Source organism: Macaca nemestrina, chromosome 18, assembly GCF_043159975.1.
Source record: "Macaca nemestrina isolate mMacNem1 chromosome 18, mMacNem.hap1, whole genome shotgun sequence".
Lineage (NCBI taxonomy): Eukaryota > Metazoa > Chordata > Mammalia > Primates > Cercopithecidae > Macaca > Macaca nemestrina.
Window position 1 is genome coordinate 30,527,602 of NC_092142.1, and position 23,067 is coordinate 30,550,668.

The following is a 23,067-nucleotide window of genomic DNA, read 5'->3' on the forward strand; positions in this document are numbered from 1 at the left end:
TTCAATTTTTCTCTGTTTCTTCATTGACCCACTGGTCATTCAGGAACATATTGTTTAATTTCTATGTATTTGTGTACTTCTCAAAATTCTTGTTATTTATTTCTAGTTTTTTTCTATTGTGGTCAGAGAAGATATTTAGTTCTTTTTAATGTTTTAATACTTGCTTGTGACCTTACATATGGTCTATTCTTGAGAATGATCTATGTGCTTAGAAAAAGAATGTGTATTCTATAGTCATTGCAATAAATGTTCTGTAAGTATCTATTAGATTTGTTTGGTATATAGTGAAGATTGTGTCCAGTGTTTCTTTTTAGTTTCTATCCAAAAGATCTGTCCAATTCTGAAAGTGGGGTGTTGAAGTCTCCAGCTATTATTTTATTGGAGTCTCTTTTTAGCTCAATAATATTTGCTGTATATATCTGGGTGCTCTAGTGTTGGATGCATATATATTTAAAATTGTTATATCGTCTTGCTGAATTGAACCTTTTATTATTATATAGTGACTTTTTTGTCTTTTTTAGAGTTCTTGTCTTGTAATCTGTTTTGTCTGATATAAGTATAGCTTACCTGACCTCCTTTTGTTTCCATTGGCATGGAATGTCTTTATTAAGTCTCTGTATTTTCATTCTATGTGTGTTTTCATAGGAGTATTTTTCTTGTAGGCAACAGATCCATGGTCTATTTTTTAAAAAACTGGGCTGGGCACAGTGATTCATGCCTGTAATCCCAGCACTTTGGGAGGCCGAGGCAGGTGGATAAGTTGAAGTCAGGAGTTCGAGACCAGCTTGGCCAACATGGTGAAACCCCATTGCTACTAAAAAGACAAAAATTAGCTGGTCGTGGTGGTGGGTGTATGTAATCCCAGCTACTTGGGAGGCTGAGGCAGGAGAATCACTTGAATCTGGGAGGCAGAGGTTGCAGTGAGCTGAGAGGAAGCCACTGCATTCCAGTCTGGGCTATACAGTGAGACTCTGTCTGAAAAATTAAAATAAAGCACAATAGAAAGTATATTCACCCACTTCATGTCTTTTGGTGAGAGAGATTAGTTATTTACATTCAGTGCTCTTATTGATATGGTGGACTTCTGATATTTTAATATCTGTTTTCTGATTGTTTTTTGGTCTTTCCTTCTTTCTTTTTTTCTGTTTTCTTTTTAGTGAAGGTAATTTTCTCTGGTGACATGATTTAGTTTCCTGCTTTTTTTTTTTTTGAATTGTATGTTTTATGCTGTTAGGTTACAATAACACATGCAAATACTATCTTATAACCCATTATTTTAAGCTGATAATAACATCACTGTTTGCATAAAGAAAAATGAAGATAAATTAAGTGAAATGTATTGATATAAATATATAAATGTTTTGATATAAAATGAAGAAAAATAAAAAGTAAAATGAAATAAAATAAAATGAAGAGAAGTGACAGAAACAACAGGGAAATTAAATGAGGAGAAATGAAATGACCTGAAGATAAATAAAATGAAGAAAAATGAAAATAAAGTGAAATAAAAAGAAATGCAGTGAGAAATGAAATGAAACATGTAAATAGAAATAAAATGAAGTGTAACAAAATGTAGAGAAAAAAATGAAAGACAATAAAGAGGAGTAAATAGAAATGAAAAGAAGAAATACACAGAATGATGTAAAGAGAAATAGAAAAAGACAAGTGACATGAAAAGAAACGAAAACAAAGGAGAAAAGAGAATAAATGATGAGAAATTTTAAAATGGAAAAGAACAGATATAAGTAAAATGAAGAAAAAATAATGGGAAATGAAATGAACCGAAATGGAGATAAAATGAAGAAGTGAATAGAGTAGAAAATGAAATACTACGAAGTGAAATAAAATAATGCCAAATAAAAACTAATGAAATAAAATGAATAGTAAAATGAAATGAAGAGGAATGAAATGAAGCAAAAAAGTGCAAAAAAAAAAAAAAAAAGAAATCAGGAGAAATGAAATAGAGAAATTTGAAGAAATGAAATGAGAAGATAATCTTAAATGAAATAAAATTTAATGAAGTTAAATAAAATAACAGTAGTGAAATGAAATAAATTAAGATGGAGAAATGAAATAGTTCATAGAGAAATGAAAAGGAAAGACTTTATAAATAAAATGAAGGGACATGAAGAGAAAAACAATACAATGAAAATAGTATTTAAATAAAGTGAGACATGAAAAAGGAATAGAAATGAAGAGGAGTGTGGAGAAATGAAATAAAAACAATATGAAAAATAATGTGAAATAAAAAATGAAGATTAATGAAATTTTGTTATTAAAGAGAAATGAAATGAGATTAAATAAGGAGAAAGTAATTAAAACAAAATGAAAGATAAACTAAAAAGATATAGTTTCAATATGCCAGATTGGAGGACTTTGGAAATAGCAAAATAATACATAAAGATAAGCTCTTTAAGAATAAGAAGTCTATCAATTAAAGTAATAAAAGACACCCAAAATCCCAGGTAGAAGAAAGTGGGCAAATAGCCCTAGTCACGACGTTTTTCTGGTAAAAGTGAGTGAAGCCCCAGAATTGTGAGGAGGGAAGAAAGTCTCTAATTCTCCAGCAGTAGGCACTGAAATTGTGTTTTCTCTTTTCACAGATCTGTGGTGGGAGTAGGCCTGCTGCAACCACAGTTTCTCCTGGGCTATAATAACTGCAACCAGGGCCAGCTTGGTGACATGTAACCAGTCTGCATATACCACTGCTGGGTTTCTTGTCCTGCTTCCTGAAATGTGCAGAATGGCCATCTCTGTTTCACACATCAGATAGATCTCCAGGCAATAAAGCACCCACTTATCTACAACAGCAGCCTAAGCCATCTCATGCTTTTTGTACTGATATGGTGCAGGGGATCCTGTTTGCATCATGGCCTAAAAAATATCCAGGTGTCTGGAGCACCTGATCACCCAGATCATCAGCCTGAGTCACCCCACTATTCCTGTGCAGGGGTCTGGGTACAGAGTAGTCCTCATTGGACTACAGGCAGATTTTCAGGGTATTGGAGCACTCAATCAGATAAGTAGCCTAAGCTGTCCCACCCTTTCAGTGCAAAAATTATGATGCAGGGGGTCCCGTCTTTTCTATGCCCAGGCTGATTTCCGGGTAGTTTGAGCACCATCTTACCCTAATTGGCAGCCTCAGTTGCCCCTTCCTATGTAGAGATCTGGGTGCAGAGGAGTCCTTTGTGCTTTACACTCAGGTAGATCTCTAGGCATTTGGAGCACCTACTCGTCTGGTTAAGTCGCCTGTGCTACCCAACCCTTGCTGAGCACAGATTAGGGTGCAGTTGGTCTGTCTATACTCTATGCTGAGGCAGATCTTCAGGTATTCAGATCACCTGCTCACTTGGATTTTCAGCCTGACTCACCTCACACTTGCTGTGCAGAGATTTGTAATCCCATAAATATGGGATTATGTAAAGTTACCAAACCTATAAATTATTGGCATTCCTCGAAGAGAAAGAGAAAAAGTAAAAAACCTGGAAAACATATTTGAGGGACTAATTCAAAATAATTTTTCTAATCTTGCTGGAGAAGTAGTCTTCCAGATACAAGAAATCCAGAGAAGATTTAATCAGAGTCTATACAAAATGAACATCATCAAGGCATATATTCATCAGGTGGTCCATGTTCCATGCTAAACAAAAATCTTACAGGCAGCAAGAAAAACCCAGATTTTGTACAGAAGGAACAACATTCAGCTAAGAGTGAACTTTTTAGCAGAAACTTTACAAACCAGAAGAGATCAGGGGCCTATTTTCAACATTCTTAAATAAAAGAAATTCCAACCAATAAATTCATATCTCACCAAACTAAACATAAATGAAGAAGAAATAAAGTTTTTCCTGACCAGCAAGCACTCAGGGATTACCACTAGACCAGCCTAAAAAGAGATCCTTAGAAAAGTTCTACACATGGAAATGAAAGAACGATATCTGCTAACAAAAACACCTTTAAGTACATAGCCCACACACCATATAAAGCAACTGCACAATATAAATATTACAAAGCAACCAGCTGACGGCTTTACCTTAGGATCTAAACCTCACATATCAACATGAGCCTAGAATGTAAATGGTCTAAATGTCCCACTTAAGAGGCACAGAATTGTAAATTGGATTAAAAAACCATCTCCTCTGCTGTCAGGAGACCCATCTCACACATAACACATGTAGGCTCAAATTAAAGGGTAAAAGAAAGATTTGTTGTGGAAATGGAAAAAAAAAATACAGTAAAAATTACTGTTCTTTTTTTTTTTTTTTTTTTTTTTTTGAGACCGAGTTACCCTGTTGCCCAGGCTGGAGTACAATGGCATGATCTCGGCTCACTGCAACCTCTGCCTCCTAGATTCAAATGATTCTCCTGCCTCAGCTTCCCAGGTAGCTGGGATTACAGGAGCCCGCCACCATGCCCAGCTAATTTTTGTGATTTTTAGTAGAGACGGGGTTTCACCATGTTGGCCAGGCTGGTCTCGAACTCCTGACCTTGTGATCTGCCAGCCTCAGCCTCCCAAAGTGCTGGGATTACAGGTGTGAGCCACTGCACCCAGCCAACAATTACTATTTTTTTGAAAAAAAAATTACATTATGAAACAAATATATGAAAATATATTATGAAAACAAATATTTGCCTCTGCATTGTAACATTGGTTATCTGTTACATTGAAGAGTGGCTGTTGCTGATATTAACAAGCATAGAATGTCTTCTCATTAAAGGGAAATATTTTTGGTAGAAAGAAGTTGATTTTTACTTCACTGCTTGGAATTACGAGATGTTTTTCCTTTATTATTTTATTTTATTTTATTATTTATTTTATTTGTCTTAGTCTATTCTGGAGTTACTGGACCACAACCTGCATCACTTTACCCACTGAAAATTGGGGAAAAAACAACTAAACCTGCATTGCAACTTGCCGTGTGCTGATTTCCACTATATGGCATCTACTGGGCATCACTGTTGTCCTGGGCCTCATCACAGTAATATACTGACTCATTCATGCAGCTGACATTCAGTAGCATGGAAAAAGCTTTAGAGTTTACATATGAGGTAGGAGGGATCTGCTCTCAAACAGTAAAAGAGCCCTTGAAATTCATGTTACTCTTTGCAAGTCACCTGAGATTAATGATCATAATATATCTTAAAGCAAGTAAATGTGTGCCTTTTACATTTATTGTTGTTAAATCAGACATTCACTTATACACGATACCAGGAAATGTCAGCATTGATAAGTGCCTGCCTCCATTAAAATTGTGGGACAGTCATTTGGGAAGTATCTCTTCACTAGATTTTTTTTTTAGGATGTAGGAAAATAATTTAATTTTACCCACTCTCCTTCCCTCTCAACCCTCACGCCTTATTCACAATGGGTATAGTTATTTGAGAATCATGGTCTAGAGAAAAATGGTGTAGTCTTACAGAGCAGTCCTGTTGCCTCATAGGTGATGAGCACTTTTCGTATTAGGGGTCTTGAATCAGCCTCTTCATTGGCAATATGTCATGAAAGCTTAAGATTCTAGGGATCCAGGCTCTGACTGAGCCTTGTTCCAAGGGACAATGGGTAGTGTACACCTCCATTTTTTCACCTTCTTTCTCTAGTCCCTAACACCTCTGAAATATACTATCATCTTTATAGTTTTGAATTATAACTTTGACAGTATATTTATGCGGTCTTGGTACTTCCTATATTATTTCTGTAGGTTTTCAAAATTTTATGGCACATATTGAGTTAGGATTCCTTTTGTATAGTAAAAATGACCTGTGAATCATTCTCTTGGTGAGTACCTTTCCACTGTAGCCACAGAATCTAGAACCTTCTCCTAAGATCCAGACTGTAAATTATGGAGAAGTTTACTTCTTACAAATGCATCCAATTATGAGTTAAAGAACTGTTATTTCACCACTCCTGCCCACAAGGATTACCTTGTATACCCTTACCAACCAGTGTTTGCTGCTGAATACAGCCATGAAGAAACTCGTAACTCTTGGCCTTGAGCAGGGAAAGTGCCCTGGCTGAGAAGTCTGAGAGAGAAAACATCCTTGCATCAGGCCTGCAAGGTTAGAACATACCTTTCCAAAATGATCCTCTTCTATGTGGTAGATAGTTTCTGTGGTAAGAGAATGCTATGTCTAAGTTATACTGTGGTCTGATTCATTTCCAAGCACAAGGGTGAGCATTGTTTGTACAAAATTTGTATGGCTCACAACAAACCTATAAAGAAGTTGGTAGAAGGTAAATATTTTGTAAATTGTGGCAGACCACTTGGTACAGTGTTTTCAAGTTACTGATTTTTTTGAAATGTCATTTTTAAAATTTTAGATCAATTTCTCTTGATCTCACAGTGATAATTTGAAATTATGAATAAGTGGAATCAAGAATGAATTCTCCAGTATCTTTGAAATGACTGTTCTTACTACCTTGGCATAAATTTGATGTTTTTGAGTCCTTTATTCAGTCTTATCCATCAAGATTTCATTCTTCTCTGTGATTTTCCCTGCTTTGAATGTCTCTGTGACCTACTTAATTAGACTCTGACTTGTCCTATTTTTTTGTTTGTTTGTTTGTTTTATGTCCTGAAAAAAGTCCCTTGAGGTTGCAGGGAATGTATTTTATACTGCTTCTGCACTGGCAACTGTCTTATGTGTCCAAAGAAGAAACTATATTTTTCTTTTATTTATTTATTTATTTATTTATTTATTTATTATCAAACTTTAAGTTCTAGGGTACATGTGCATAACGTGCAGTTTTGTTACATATGTATGCTTGTGCCATGTTGCTGTGCTGCACCCATCAACTCGTCAGCACCCATCAACTCGTCATTTACATCAGGTATAACTCCCAATGCAATCCCTCCCCCCTCCCCCCTCCCCATGATAGGCCCCGGTGTGTGATGTTCCCCTTCCCGAGTCCAAGTGATCTCATTGTTCAGTTCCCTCCTATGAGTGAGAACATGCGGTGTTTGGTTTTCTGTTCTTGTGATAGTTTGCTAAGAATGATGGTTTCCAGCTGCATCCATGTCCCTACAAAGGACACAAACTCATCCTTTTTTATGGCTGCATAGTATTCCATGGTGTATATGTGCCACATTTTCTTAATCCAGTCTGTCACTGATGGACATTTGGGTTGATTCCAAGTCTTTGCTATTGTAAATAGTGCCGCAATAAACATACGTGTGCATGTGTCTTTATAGCAGCATAATTTATAATCCTTTGGGTATATCCCCAGTAATGGGATGGCTGGGTCATATGGTACATCTAGTTCTAGATCCTTGAGGAATCGCCACACTGTTTTCCATAATGGTTGAACTAGTTTACAATCCCACCAACAGTGTAAAAGTGTTCCTATTTCTCCACATCCTCTCCAGCACCTGTTGTTTCCTGACTTTTTAATGATTGCCATTCTAACTGGTGTGAGATGGTATCTCATTGTGGTTTTGATTTGCATTTCTCTGATGGCCAGTGATGAGCATTTTTTCATGTGTCTGTTGGCTGTATGAATGTCTTCTTTTGAGAAATGTCTGTTCATATCCTTTGCCCACTTTTTGATGGGGTTGTTTGTTTTTTTCTTGTAAATTTGTTTGAGTTCTTTGTAGGTTCTGGATATTAGCCCTTTGTCAGATGAGTAGATTGCAAAAATTTTCTCCCATTCTGTAGGTTGCCTGTTCACTCTGATGGTAGTTTCTTTTGCAGTGCAGAAGCCCTTTAGTTTAATGAGATCCCATTTGTCAATTTTGGCTTTTGCTGCCGTTGCTTTTGGTGTTTTAGACATGAAGTCTTTGCCCATGCCTATGTCCTGAATGGTGCTACCTAGGTTTTCCTCTAGGATTTTTATGGTATTAGGTCTAACATTTAAGTTTCTAATCCATCTTGAATTAATTTTCGTATAAGGAGTAAGGCAAGGATCCAGTTTCAGCTTTCTACTTATGGCTAGCCAATTTTCCCAGCACCATTTATTAAATAGGGAATCCTTTCCCCATTTCTTGTTTCTCTCAGGTTTGTCAAAGATCAGATGGCTGTAGATGTGTGGTATTATTTCTGAGGACTCTGTTTTGTTCCATTGGTCTATATCTGTTTTGGTACCAGTACCATGCTGTTTTGGTTACTGTAGCCTTGTAGTATAGTTTGAAGTCAGGTAGTGTGATGCCTCCAGCTTTGTTGTTTTGACTTAGGATTGTCTTGGAGATGCGGGCTCTTTTTTGGTTCCATATGAACTTTAAAGCAGTTTTTTCGAATTCTGTGAAGAAACTCATTGGTAGCTTGATGGGGATGGCATTGAATCTATAAATGACCTTGGGCAGTATGGCCATTTTCACGATATTGATTCTTCCTATCCATGAGCATGGTGTGTTCTTCCATTTGTTTGTGTCCTCTTTGATTTCACTGAGCAGTGGTTTGTAGTTCTCCTTGAAGAGGTCCTTTACATCCCTTGTCAGTTGGATTCCTAGATATTTTATTCTCTTTGAAACAATTGTGAATGGAAGTTCATTCCTGATTTGGCTCTCTGTTTGTCTGTTACTGGTGTATAAGAATGCTTGTAATTTTTGCACATTAATTTTGTATCCTGAGACTTTGCTGAAGTTGCTTATCAGCTTAAGGAGATTTTGGGCTGAGACAATGGGGTTTTCTAAATATACAATCATGTCATCTGCAAAGAGGGACAATTTGACATCTTCTTTTCCTAACTGAATACCCTTGATTTCTTTCTCTTGCCTGATTGCCCTAGCCAGAACTTCGAACACTATGTTGAATAGGAGTGGTGAGAGAGGGCATCCCTGTCTTGTGCCAGTTTTCAAAGGGAATTTTTCCAGTTTTTGCCCATTCAGTATGATATTGGCTGTGGGTTTGTCATAAATAGCTCTTATGATTTTGAGGTACGTTCCATCAATACCGAATTTATTGAGCGTTTTTAGCATGAAGGGCTGTTGAATTTTGTCAAAAGCCTTTTCTGCATCTATTGAGATAATCATGTGGTTGTTGTCTTTGGTTCTGTTTATATGCTGGATTATGTTTATTGATTTGCGAATGTTGAACCAGCCTTGCATCCCAGGGATGAAGCCCACTTGATCATGGTGGATAAGCTTTTTGATGTGCTGCTGAATCCGGTTTGCCAGTATTTTATTGAGGATTTTTGCATCGATGTTCATCAGGGATATTGGTCTAAAATTCTCTTTTTTTGTTGTGTCTCTGCCAGGCTTTGGTATCAGGATGATGTTGGCCTCCTAAAATGAGTTAGGGAGGATTCCCTCTTTTTCTATTGATTGGAATAGTTTCAGAAGGAATGGTACCAACTCCTCCTTGTACCTCTGGTAGAATTCAGCTGTGAATCCATCTGGTCCTGTACTTTTTTTTGTTGGTAGGCTATTAATTATTGCCTCAGTTTCAGAGCCTGCTATTGGTCTATTCAGGGATTCAACTTCTTCCTGGTTTAGTCTTGGAAGAGTGTAAGTGTCCAGGAAATTATCCATTTCTTCTAGATTTTCTAGTTTGTTTGAGTAGAGGTGTTTATAGTATTCTCTGATGGTAGTTTGTATTTCTGTGGGGTCGGTGGTGATATCCCCTTTATCATTTTTTATTGCAACTATTTGATTCTTCTCTCTTCTCTTCTTTATTAGTCTTGCTAGCGGTCTATCAATTTTGTTGATCTTTTCAAAAAACCAACTCCTGGATTCGTTGATTTTTTGGAGGGTTTTTTGTCTCTGTGTCCTTCAGTTTTGCTCTGATCTTAGTTATTTCTTGCCTTCTGCTAACTTTTGATTGAGTTTGCTCTTGCTTCTCTAGTTCTTTTAATTGTGATGTTAGAGTGTCAATTTTAGATGTTTCCTGCTTTCTGTTGTGGGCATTTAGTGCTATAAATTTCCCTCTACACACTGCTTTAAATGTGTCCCAGAGATTCTGGTATGTTGTATCTTTGTTCTCATTGGTTTCAAAGAACATCTTTATTTCTGCCTTCATTTCGTTATGTACCCAGTAGTCATTCAGGAGCAGGTTGTTCAGTTTCCATGTAGTTGAGCGGTTTTGAGTGACTTTCTTAGTCCTGAGTTCTAGTTTGATTTGTACTGTGGTCTGAGAGACAGTTTGTTATAATTTCTGTTCTTGTACATTTGCTGAGGAGTGCTTTATTTCCAATTACGTGGTCAATTTTGGAGTAAGTGCGATGTGGTGCTGAGAAGAATGTATATTCTGTTGATTTGGGGTGGAGAGTTCTATAGATGTCTATTAGGTCTGCTTGCTTCAGAGATGAGTTCAATTCCTGGATATCCTTGTTAACTTTCTGTCTCGTTGATCTGTCTAATGTTGACAGTGGAGTGTTGAAGTCTCCCATTATTATTGTATGGGAGTCTAAGTCTCTTTGTAAGTCTCTAAGGACTTGCTTTATGAATCTGGGTGCTCCTGTATTGGTTGCGTATGTATTTAGGATAGTGAGCTCTTCCTGTTGAATTGATCCCTTTACCATTATGTAATGGCCTTCTTTGTCTCTTTTGATCTTTGATGGTGTAAAATCTGTTTTATCAGAGACTAGTATTGCAACCCCCGCTTTTTTTTGTTCTCCATTTGCTTGGTAAATCTTCCTCCATCCCTTTATTTTGAGCCTATGTATGTCTCTGCGTGTGAGATGGGTCTCCTGAATACAGCAGACTGATGGGTCTTGACTCTTGATCCAGTTTGCCAGTCTGTGTCTTTTAATTGGAGCATTCAGTCCATTTACATTTAAGGTTAAGATTGTTATGTGTGAACTTGATCCTGCCATTATGATATTAACTGGTTATTTTGCTCGTTAGTTGATGCAGTTTCTTCCTAGCCTCGATGGTCTTTACATTTTGGCATGGTTTTGCAATGTCTGGTACCGGTTGTTCCTTTCCATGTTGAGTGCTTCCTTCAGGGTCTCTTGTAAGGCAGGCCTAGTGGTGACAAAATCTCTAAGCATTTGCTTATCTGTAAAGGATTTTATTTCTTCTTCACTTATGAAACTTAGTTTGGCTGGATATGAAATTCTGGGTTTAAAATTCTTTTCTTTAAGAATGTTGAATATTGGCCCCCACTCTCTTCTGGCTTGGAGAGTTTCTGCCGAGAGATCTGCTGTTAGTCTGATGGGCTTCCCTTTGTGGGTAACCCGACCTTTCTCTCTGGCTGCCGTTCAGATTTTTTCCTTCATTTCAACTTTGGTGAATCTGGCAATTATGTGTCTTGGAGTTGCTCTTCTCGAGGAGTATCTTTGTGGCGTTCTCTGTATTTCCTGGATTTGAATGTTGGCCTGCCCTACTAGGTTGGGGAAGTTCTCCTGGATGATATCCTGAAGAGTGTTTTCCAACTTGGTTCCATTTTCCCCCTCACTTTCAGGCACCCCAATCAGACGTAGATTTGGTCTTTTTACATAATCCCATACTTCTTGCAGGCTTTGTTCATTTCTTTTTCTTCTTTGTTCTTTTGGTTTCTCTTCTCACTTCATTTCATTCATTTGATCCTCAATCGCTGATACTCTTTCTTCCAGTTGATCGAGTCGGTTACTGAAGCTTGTGCATTTGTCACGTATTTCTCGTGTCATGGTTTTCATCTCTTTCATTTCGTTTATGACCTTCTCTGCATTAATTACTCTAGCCATCAATTCTTCCACTTTTTTTTCAAGATTTTTAGTTTCTTTGCACTGGGTACGTAATTCTTCCTTTAGCTCTGAGAAATTTGATGGACTGAAGCCTTCTTCTCTCATCTCGTCAAAGTCATTCTCCATCCAGCTTTGATCCGTTGCTGGCGATGAGCTGCGCTCCTTTGCCGGGGGAGATGCACTCTTATTTTTTGAATTTCCAGCTTTTCTGCCCTGCCTTTTCCCCATCTTTGTGGTTTTATCTGCCTCTGGTCTTTGATGATGGTGATGTACTGATGGGGTTTTGGTGTAGGTGTCCTTCCTGTTTGATAGTTTTCCTTCTAACAGTCAGGACCCTCAGCTGTAGGTCTGTTGGAGATTGCTTGAGGTCCACTCCAGACCCTGTTTGCCAGGGTCTCAGCAGCAGAGGCTGCAGAAGATAGAATATTTCTGAACAGCGAGTGTACCTGTCTGATTCTTGCTTTGGAAGCTTCCTCTCAGGGGTGTACTCCACCCTGTGAGGTGTGGGGTGTCAGACTGCCCCTAGTGGGGGATGTCTCCCAGTTAGGCTACTCAGGGGTCAGGGACCCACTTGAGCAGGGAGTCTGTCCCTTCTCAGAGCTCAACCTCCGTGTTGGGAGATCCACTGCTCTCTTCAAAGCTGTCAGACAGAGTCGTTTGCGTCTGCAGAGGTTTCGGCTGTGTTTGTTATTGCCCTGTCCCCAGAGGTGGAGTCTACAGAGACAGGCAGGTTTCCTTGAGCTGCTGTGAGCTCCACCCAGTTCGAGCTTCCCAGCAGCTTTGTTTACCTACTTAAGCCTCAGCAATGGCGGGCGCCCCTCCCCCAGCCTCGCTGCTGCCTTGCCGGTAGATCACAGACTGCTGTGCTAGCAATGAGGGAGGCTCCGTGGGTGTGGGACCCTCCTGGCCAGGTGTGGGATATGATCTCCTGGTGTGCCTGTTTGCTTAAAGCGCAGTATTGGGGTGGGAGTTACCCGATTTTCTAGGTGTTGTGTGTCTCAGTTCCCCTGGCTAGGAAAAGGGATTCCCTTCCCCCTTGCGCTTCCCAGGTGAGGCGATGCCTCGCCCTGCTTCAGCTCTTGCTGGTCGGGCTGCAGCAGCTGACCAGCACCGATCGTCCGGCACTCCCCAGTGAGATGAACCCAGTACCTCAGTTGAAAATGCAGAAATCACCGGTCTTCTGTGTCGCTTGTGCTGGGAGTTGGAGACTGGAGCTGTTCCTATTCGGTCATCTTGCTCCGCCCCCCGGAAATACTTTTTTTTAATAGAATCTATGAAGGGGCATTTCTGAGCCCTATAGTGAAAAAATGAGTATCCTGCAATAAAAGCTAGACACAAGCTCTTTGTGAAAATTCTGTATGATGTGTGGATTCATCTCACCGAGTTAAACCTGTATTTTGATTAACCAGGTAGGAAAAACACTTTTTTTAGAGTCTACACAGGGATTTTTTTTTAATCTTATTGAATTCTATCATGAAAAACCATGTATCCTGCAATGAAAACTAGAAACAAGCTATCTATGAAAATATTTTGTGATTTCTGTATTCATGTCACAGAATGCAACCTGTATTCTTATTCACCAGGTTGGAAAAACTCTTGATGTAGAATCTACGAAGAAAGATTTCTGAGCCCTTTGAGTCCTATAGTGAAAACCTAATGTCCGGCGATAAAAACCAGAAACAGGATATCTGTGAAAATGCTTGGTGTCGTTTGCATTCATCTCACAGAATGCAACGTGCATTTTGATTCACCAGGTTGGGAATACTCTTGTATAGTCTATGAAGAAACATTTCTGAGCCCATTGGAGCCTATACTAAAAAACCGAATATCCTGTGATAAAAACTAGAGAAAAACCATCTGCAAAAATGGTTTGTGATGTGTGAATTCATGTCACAGAATGAAAGCTGTGTTTTGATTCCCCAGTTTGGAAACCCTCTTTTTTGTAGAATCTGCAAAGGGATATTTCTGAGCCCTTTAAAGCCAATAGTGAAAAACTGAATATCCTGCAATAAAAACTAGAAACAGCCTAACTCTAAAACTACTTTGTCATGCATGGATTCATCTCACAGAGTTAAACCTATGTTTTGATTCACCAGGTTAAAAAGACTATGAAGAATCCACAAAGGGACATTTCTAAGCCCATTGGTTGCCTATTGTGAAAAACAAATCCCACGAAAAAACATTGAAACAACCTATCTGTGAATATGCTTTGTGATGTTTGGATTTATTTCACAGAATGGAACCTGTGTTTTGATTCAACAGGATGGAAGTACTCTTTTTGTAGATTCTACGAAAGGGTATTTCTGAGCCCTTTGAAACCTATAGTGAAAACCAAAATATCCTGCAATAAAAACTAGAAACAAGCTATCTGTGAAAATGCTCTTTGATGTGTGGATTCATGTCAGAGAGTTGAACTTGTGTTTTGATTCACCAGGTTGGAAAAACTCTTTATGTGAAATCTATGAAGGGGCATTTCTGAGCCCATTGAAGCTTGTAGTAAAAAACCAAATATTCTGCTTTAAAACCTAGATACCCACTAACTGAAAATGCTTGGTGATGTGTGGATTCATCTCACAGAATGAAACCTGTGCTTTGATTCACCAGGTTGGAAACTTTTTTTTTTTTTCTTCAGAATCTATAAAGAGACATTTGGGAGCACATTGAAACCTACAATGTAAAACCGAATATCCTGTGATAAAAATTAGAAACAAGCAATCTGTGAAAATGGTTTGTGAAGTGTGGATTCTTATCACAGAATGAAACTTTTTTTTTTTTTTTTTTCCAGATTCCGTCACAGATAGGAGTGCAGTGGTGCGATCTCAGGTCACTGTAACCTCCGCCTCATGGATTCAAGCAATTCTCTGCCACAGCTTCCCGAGTAGCTGGGATTACAACCACCCACAACCACGCCCAGCTAATTTTTGTATTTTTAGTAGAGACAGGGTTTCACCATCTTGGCCAGGCTGGTCTTGAACTCCTGACCTCGTGATCCACCCGCCTCGGCCTCCCAAAGTGCTGGGATTATGGGCATGAGCCATTGCACCCAGCCGAAACTTTTGTTTTTATTCACAAGGTTGAAAACACTCTTTTGTAGAATGTAAGAAGTAACATTTCTGAGCCCATTGAGGCCTATTTGATAACATCAAATATGCTGTGATAAAAACTAGAAAAAATCTATCAGTGAAAATGCTTTGTGATGTGTGGGTTCATCTCACAGACTGGAAGCTCTGTTTTGATTCACCGTGTTAAAAGCACTTTTTATGGAGTTGACAGAGGAACATTTCTGAGCCCACTGAAGCCCGTTAGATAAAATGAAATACTGGTGATAAAAACTAAAAAAAAAAAAAAAACAAAACTATTGATGACAATGCTTTGTGATGTAGCGGATTCATCTCACAGAATGGAACCTATGTTTCAATTTACCAGGTTGGAAATATTCTTTTTATAGAATCTACAAAGGGACATTTCTGAGTCCGTTAAAGTGTGTAGTGAAAAACAGAATATGCTGCAATAAAAACTAGAAACAAGATACACATGAAAATGCTTTGTGATGCATGGATTCATCTCACAGAGTTAAACCTGTGTTTTGATTCACAGATTGGAAATACTCTTTTTGTGGAATCTAGGGAGGGACATTTCAGAGCCCTTTGAAGCCTTTAATGAGAAACCAAATATCCCGTGATAAAAATTAGAAACAAGCTATTCGTGAAAATGCTATGTGATGTGTGGATTACTCTCACAGAATGGAACCAGTGTTTTGATTCAACAGGATGGAAACACTATTTTTGTAGAATCTAGTAACAGATATTTCTGAGTGCATTGAAGGCTATAGTGTAAAACCGAATATCTTGTGATAACGACCAGAAACAAGCCATTTGCAAAAATTCTTTTTAATATGTGGATTCATCTCATAGAATTAAACCTATGGTTTGACTTACCAGATTGGAAACAGTTTTTGTTTTGTTTTGTTTTGTTTTAAAAGAATTTATGAAGGGACATTTCTGAGCTCATTGAAGCCTATAGTGAATAACCGATCCCACGATAACAAAATTGAAACAAGCTATCTGAGAAAATGCTTTGTGATGTAGGGATTCATTTCACAGAATGGAACCTGTGTTTTAATTCAATGGGATGGAAACACTCTGTTAGTAGAATCTACGAAGAGATATTTCTGAGCCCATGTAAGCATATAGTGCAAAACCAAATATTTTGCGATAAAAATAGAAACAAGCTATCTGTGAAAATGCTCTGTGATGTGTCGGTTGATCTCACAGAGTTAAACCTGTGTTTTGATTCACCACGTTGGAAATACTCTTTTTGTATAATCTACGAATTGACATTTATAGGCCCATTGAAGCCTATAGTGAAAAAGCAAATATTGTGCGATAAAAACTAGAAAGAAGCTATCTTCGAAAATGGTTTAAGAAGTGGGGATTCTTCTCACAGAATGAAACCTGTATTTTTATTCACGAGGTTGGAAACACTCTTTTTGTAGAATCGACAAAGGGACATTTCTGAGCCCATTAAGGCCCATTACATAAAATTGAATATCCCGTGATAAAAACTAGAGACAAGGTATTGGTGAAAATGCTTTGTGATGTGTGTATTTATCTCACAGTCTAGAAGCCCTTTTTTGATTCACCAGGTTGTAACACTCTTTTTGTAGAATAGACGAAAAGACATTTCTGAACCCAAGACCTATAGATAAAATCAAATATCTGTGATAAAAAGTAGAAAAAAACTATCTGTGAAAATGCTTGGTAATGTAGTGGATTCATTTCTCAGAATGGAACCTGTGCTTTTATTCACCATGTTGGAAACTCTTTTTTTCTTTTTTTTCTTTTTTTTTTTTTTGCAGAATCTATGAAGAGACATTTGGGAGCACATTGAAGCCTACAGTGTAAACCGAATATCCTGTGAATATATGAGAAAATGCTTTGCAATGTGTGGATTTATATCAGAGTTAAATTTTTCATTTTATTCAACAGGTTGGTAACACTCATTTTCTGGAATCTATGAAGGAACATTTCTGAGCTCACTGAGGCCAACAGTGCAAAACCAAATATAGTGTGCTAAAAACTAGAAGCCAGCTACTTGTGAAAATGCTTTGTGATGTGTGGATTTATCTCAGAGAGTTACACTTTTATTTGGTTCAACAGATTGGAACCACACTTTTTGTAGAACTTACTAAGGGGCATTTCTGAGCTCATTAAGGCCTAAAGTGAAAAATAGAATGTCCCAAGATAAAACTAGAAACAAGGCCAAGTGTGGTGGCTCATGCTGGCAATCCTGCACTTTGGGAGGCTGAGGTGGGTGGATCACGAGGTCAGGAAATCTAAACCATCCTGGCTAACATGGTAAAACCCCTTCTCTACTAAAAAAAAAAAAAAAATTAGCTGGGCATGGTGGTGGGTGCTTGTAGTCCCAGCTACTCGGGAGGCTGAGATAGGAGAATGGCATGAACCCAGGAGGCCAGATCATGCCACTGCACTCCAGCCTGGGTGAAAGAGCGAGACACTCTCAAAAAAAAAAAACAAAAAACAAAAAAACTAGAAAGAAGCTGTCTGTGAAACTACATCACAAGTCATAAGGTTTGGATTCATCTCAAATAGTTAAACCTTTGTTTAGATTCAACAGGTTGGGTACAGTCTTTTTGTAGGATCTACATAGAAATATTTCTTAGCCCATTGAGAACTGTAGAGAGAAACAGAATATCCTGCAATAAAAACTCAGAACAAGCTATGTGAAAATGCTTGGACATGTGTGGATTCTTCTCACACAATTAAACCTTCCTTTTGATTCAACAGGATGGAAACACTCTTTTTGTGGACTCTATGAAGGGTATTTCTGAGCTTACTGAGGCCTGTAGTGAAAAATCAAATATCCCGTGATAAAAACTAGAAAACAGTTATGTGTGAAAATGCTTTGCAACTTCTGGATTCATCTCACAGAGTTAAACTGTTGGTTTAATTCAAACAATTGGAAATGCTGTTTGGTAGAATCTACAGTGCAACATTTCTGAACCCATTGAGGCCTATAGTGAAAAACAATATCCTGCCTTAAAAACTGGAAACAATCTATCTGTATAAATTTTTTGCAACGTGTGGATTCATCTAACAGAATTAAATCTTGGTTTTTTCATTTAACAAGTTGGAAACCCTTTTTGTACAATGTATGAAGGGACATTTCTGAGCCCCTTGAGGCCAACAGTAAAACAAACAAAACAAATATCTTCCATAAAACTAAAAACAAGCTGTGAAAATGCTTTGTGATATGGGGATTTATTTCACTGAATGAAACCTGTGTTTTGATTCACCAGGGTGGAAACACCATTTTTGTGGAATATACGAGAGGAAATTTCAAAGCACATTGAGGCCGGTAGTGAAAAACCGAATATCCTGTAATATATACTGGAAACATGTTATGTTTAAAAATGCTTTGCGATTTCTGGATTCATCTCATAAAGCTAAACCTTTGTTTTGATTCAAACAGTTGGAAACACTTTTGTAAGATCTATGAAGGGACATTTCTGAACCTACTGAGGCCTATAATGAAAAACCGAATATTTCACCTTAAAAAGTGGAAACAAGCTATCTGTAAAATTGCTTTGCAATGTAGAGGTTAATCTCACAAAGATACAGCTTCCTTTTGATTCAACAGATTGGAAGCAATCTTTTTGTAAAATCTACGAGGGGACATTTCTGAGCCCATTGAGCCCTCCATTGAAAAACCAAAGATACTGTGAAAAAACTAGAAACAAGCTACCTATCAAAATGATTTGCAATGTGTGGATTTATCTCAGAGAGTTATACCATTGTTTTGATTCAACTGGTTGGAAACATCCTTTTCATAGAATCTGAAAAGGGACATTTCTGAGCATTTTGAGGTCTAATGTGAATAACAATATCCTGCGATAAAAACTAGAAGCATCCTATCTTTGAAAATGCTTTACAAGGTGTGGATTCATCTCACAGAGTTAAATCTTTCTTTTGATCCAGCTGGTTGGGTATACTTTTTATGTGGAATCTACAAAAGTGTATTTCTTAGCCCATTGAGTACCATAGTGAAAAACTGAATATCCCAAGATAAAAACTGGAAACAAGTTTGTGTGAAAATGCTTTGCAATGTTTGGATTTATCTCACAGAATTAAACCTTTGTTTGATTTAATAGTTTGGAAACACTGTTTTTGTAGAATCTACAAAGGGACATTTCCTAGCCCAGTGAGGCCAATAGAAACAAACTGCATATCCAACAATAAATACTAGAAACAAGCTACCTGTGAAAATACTTTCCAACGTAAGGATTCATCTCACTGAGTTAAATCTTACTTTTGATTGAAAAGGTTGGAAACACTTTTTTTTTTTTTTTTTTTGGTAGAACCTATGACGGAATATTTTTTATTTCATTGAGGCCTATAGTGAAACACTGAATATCCTGCAATAAAAACTAGAAACAAGCTATATGTGGCAATGCTTTGTGATGTGTGAATTCATCTTACAGAGTTAAACCTGTGTTTTGATTCACCAGATTGGAAATACTCTTTTTGTAGAAGCTAAGAAGTTATATTTCTGAGAAAATTGAGGCCAATAATGAAAAATCAAATATCCTGCTATAAAAACTAGAAATAAGTTATCTGTGAAATACTTTGCAATTTGTGGATTTGTCTAAAAGAGGTAAAGCTTTCTTTTGACTCACCAGGTTGGAAACACTCTTTTTGTGGAGTATATGAAGGGACTTTTCTGAGCCCATTGAGGCCTATAGTGAAAAACTGAATATCCCACTTTAAAAACTAGAAACAGGCCGGGTGCAGTGGCTCAAGCCTGTAATCCCAGCACTTTGGGAGGCCGAGGCGGGTGGATCACGAGATCAGGAGATCGAGACCATCCTGGCTAACATGGTGAAACCCCGTCTCTACTAAAAATATAAAAAACTAGCCGGGCGTGGTGGCAGGCGCCTGTAGTCCAAGCTACTCGGAGGCTGACGCGGGAGAATGGGGTGAACCCAGGAGGCGGAGTTTGCAGTGAGCCGAGATCGTGCCACTGCACTCCAGCCTGGGCGACACAACAAGACTCCGTCTCAAAAAAAAAAAAAAAAAAAAAAAAGAAACTAGAAACAAACTATCTGTGGAAATACTTTGTAATGTGTGGGTTCATCACAGCACATGGAACCTGTGTTCCATTTGAAAAAACCTGGTGAATCAAAACACAGGTTCAAAGCACTCTTTTTGTAGAATCTACAAAGGAACATTTCTGAGCCCATTGATGCTTTGTGATGTGTGGATTCATCTCAGAGACTGAAACCTTCGTTTTGTTTCAACAAGTTGAGAAAACTCTTTGTAGGACCTGCAAAGGGCCGTTTTTGAGCCCATTGAGCCCTATATTGAAAAATCGAATATTCCATTATAAAAACTACAAACAAGGTATCTGAGAAAATGCTTTGTATATGTGAATTCATTACAACGAATGGAACCTATATTTTGATTCACCAAGCTGGAAACACTTTTGTTGTAGATTCTTTGAAGACACATTTCTGAGCAAATTGAAGCCTATAGTTAAAAAAAAAAAAAAAAAAAAAAAAAAAAAACACCTCAAATCCCACAATAAAAACTAGACACAAACTATTTTTTAAATCCATATGGAAATTCATGTCACAGAGTTAAATGGTTAATGTGATTCAAAATGTTAAAAACACTTTTTTGCAGAATCTATGTAGGGGTGTATCTAAGCCCATGGAAGACTACAGTAAAAACAGAATTTCCCACAATAAAATACAGAATCAAGCTATCTGTGGAAATGCTTTGTGATTCATGTGTTTTTCCTCACTTTCTTTTGATTCAACAAGTCGAAAACAACCTTGCAGAATCTACAAAGAAACATTTCTGAGTCTATTGAGGCCTATAGTGAACAGCTGAATATTTTGTGATTAAAAACTAGAAACAAGCTATCTGTGAAAATGCTTTGCAATGGCTGAATTCTATTAACCTAGTTAAACAATGCCTTGCAGTGTGTGGATTCATCTCACATAGTTAAAACTTTGTTTTGATTCAACAAGTTGGAAACACTCTTTTCATAGAATCTACAAAGGGACATTTTCTAGCCCACTGAGCACAATGGAAGAAAAAAAAAATCCCATGATAAAAACTAGAAACAAGCTATCTGTGAAAATACTTTGCGATGTGGGGATTCATCTCACCGAGTTAAACCTTTCTTTTCATTCAACACATTGGAAACATTTTTTTGTAGAATCTATGAAGGGACATTTCTTATTTCATTGAGGCCTATAGTGAAAAACTGAATATCCTGCGATAAAAACTAGAAACAACCTATCTATAAAAATGCTTCTTGATGTGTGGAGTAGTCTCAAAGAGTTAAAGCTCTGTTTTGTTTCAGCAGGCAGAAATACTCTTTTTGTGCGATCTACAAAGAGAGATTCCTGAGCCCATTGAGACCTATAATTAAGAAACAAGTATCCCGTGATAAAATCCAGAAACACGCTCTCTGAGAAAATGCTTTGTGATGTGTGGATTCATCTCATAGAGTTAAACCTTTATTTTGATTCCACATGTAGGAAACACTCTTTTTGTAGAATCTACAAAGGGATATTTCTAAGCCCATCTAGGCATATAGTGTAAAACCAAATATTTTGTGATAAAAAACTAGAAACAAGCTATCTGTGAAAATACTTTGTGATGTGTGGATTTCCCTCACAGAATGGAATGTGTTTTGGTTTACCAGGTTCGAAAGATTCTTTTTTGTATGATCTATGAAGGGACATTTCTGAGCCACTTGAAGCAAAATGTAAAACCACATATCCAATGATAAAATCTAGAAACAAACTATCTGTGAAAATTCTCTGTGTTGTGTGGATTTACCTGACAGAGATGAACCTGTATTTTGATTTCCAGGGTCTAAAAACTTTTTTAAAAAAAATCTTTCATAGTACACTTCCAAGCACATTAAAACCTATAGTGAAAAACCGAATATAACTTGATAATATCTAGAAACAATCTGTCTATTAAAATGCCTGGTGATGTGCATATTCATCTCAGAGAATGGAACCTTTGTTTTCATTCAACAGGTTGGAAATACGCTTTCTTTAGAAATTAAGAAGGGACATTTCTGAGCCCATTGAGGCCTATATTAAATAACGGACTGTCCTGAGACAAAAACTAGAAACAAGCTCTCTGGGAAAATGCTTTGTGATTTGTGTATTCATTTCACAGAGTTAAAGCTTTTTTTGATTCAACAGGTTGGAAGTACTCTTTTCGTAGAATGTATGAAGGGACATTTCTTAGCTCATGTAGACCTATAGGGGAAAACAGAACGTGCTGCGATAAAAACTATAAACAAGCTATCTCTGAAAATGCTTTATGACTTGTGGGTTAATCTCCCAGAGTTAAACCCTTGATTTGATTCAACAGATTGGGTACACTTTTTTTTTTTTGTAGAATCTAGGTAGAAATATTTCTGACCCCATTGAGGCCTATTGTGAAAACCGAATATCCTGCAATAAAACTAGAAACAAGCTCTCTATGAAAATGCTTTGTGATGTCTAGATTTATCTCACAGAGTTAAAACTTTGTTTTTATTCAACAGATTGGAAACACTCTTTGTAGAGTCTACGAAGGGACATTTCTGAGCCCATTGAGCCCTGTAGTAAAAAATTGAATATTCTGTGTTAAAACCTTTTAAAATGTATCTGTAAAAATCCTTTGTAATGTGTGGATTCCTCAAACTGAATGGAACCTGAGTTTTGATTCACCTGTTTGGAAATGCTGGTTTTGTAAAATTTACAGAGGGACATTTCTGAGGCCATTGAGGGCTATTGTATAAAAACAGTAGTCCATGATAAAACCTAAAACAAAGCTATCTGTTACAATTCTTTGTGTTGTCTGGATTCATCTCATAGAATTAAACCTTTGTTTTGATTCACCACATTGGAAAAACTCTTTCGAGAATCTTTGAAAAGACATTTCTGAGCTCTGTGAGGCCAATAGTGAAAAAACAAATGTTTCATGTTAAATGTTAGAAACGAGCTGTCTGTGAAAACACTTTGCAATGTGTGGATTCATGTCACAAAGTTAAACCTTTCTTTTGATTCAACAGGTTGGAAATAGGATTTTGGTAGAATTTCTGAAGGGACATTTCTGAGTCCATTGAGGCCCACAGTAAAAAACCGAATGTCCTGCGATAAAAACTATAAAGAAGCTATTTGGGGAAAATACTTTATGATGTGTTTATTTATCTCACCCAGTAGAACCTCTGCATTGATCCATGAGGCTGGAAACACACTTTTTATAGAATGAAGGAACAGACACTTCTGAGCCCATTTAGCCCTGTAGTGAAAAACTGAATCATCACGCAATAAAAATAGAAACAAGCTATGTGTGAAAATGCTTTGCAACACTCTTTTGGTAGAATGTGTGAAGGGACACTTGAGAGCCCATTAGGGCCTTTGGTGAAAAACT

The 23,067-nt window shown here is 37.4% G+C and overlaps 1 protein-coding gene across 20 annotated transcripts in view; it reads left to right on the forward strand.

The window, feature by feature from the left end:
• Window positions 1-22,531, forward strand: part of LOC139359868 (uncharacterized) — a 71,686-nt gene extending 49,155 nt beyond the window's left edge. For 9 of the 20 annotated variants that reach the window (XR_011616405.1, XR_011616404.1, XR_011616408.1 and 6 more), the window contains one exon: window positions 2,604-6,693. Coding sequence is in view for 6 of the 20 variants with exons in the window: in XM_071084475.1 (XP_070940576.1) it covers window positions 2,604-2,688 (85 nt within the window). In the remaining 14 variants the exon portion in view is untranslated. The other 11 variants (XR_011616401.1, XR_011616403.1, XR_011616398.1 and 8 more) reach the window with 4 other exon arrangements.
• Window positions 22,532-23,067: the final 536 nt, after the last annotated feature.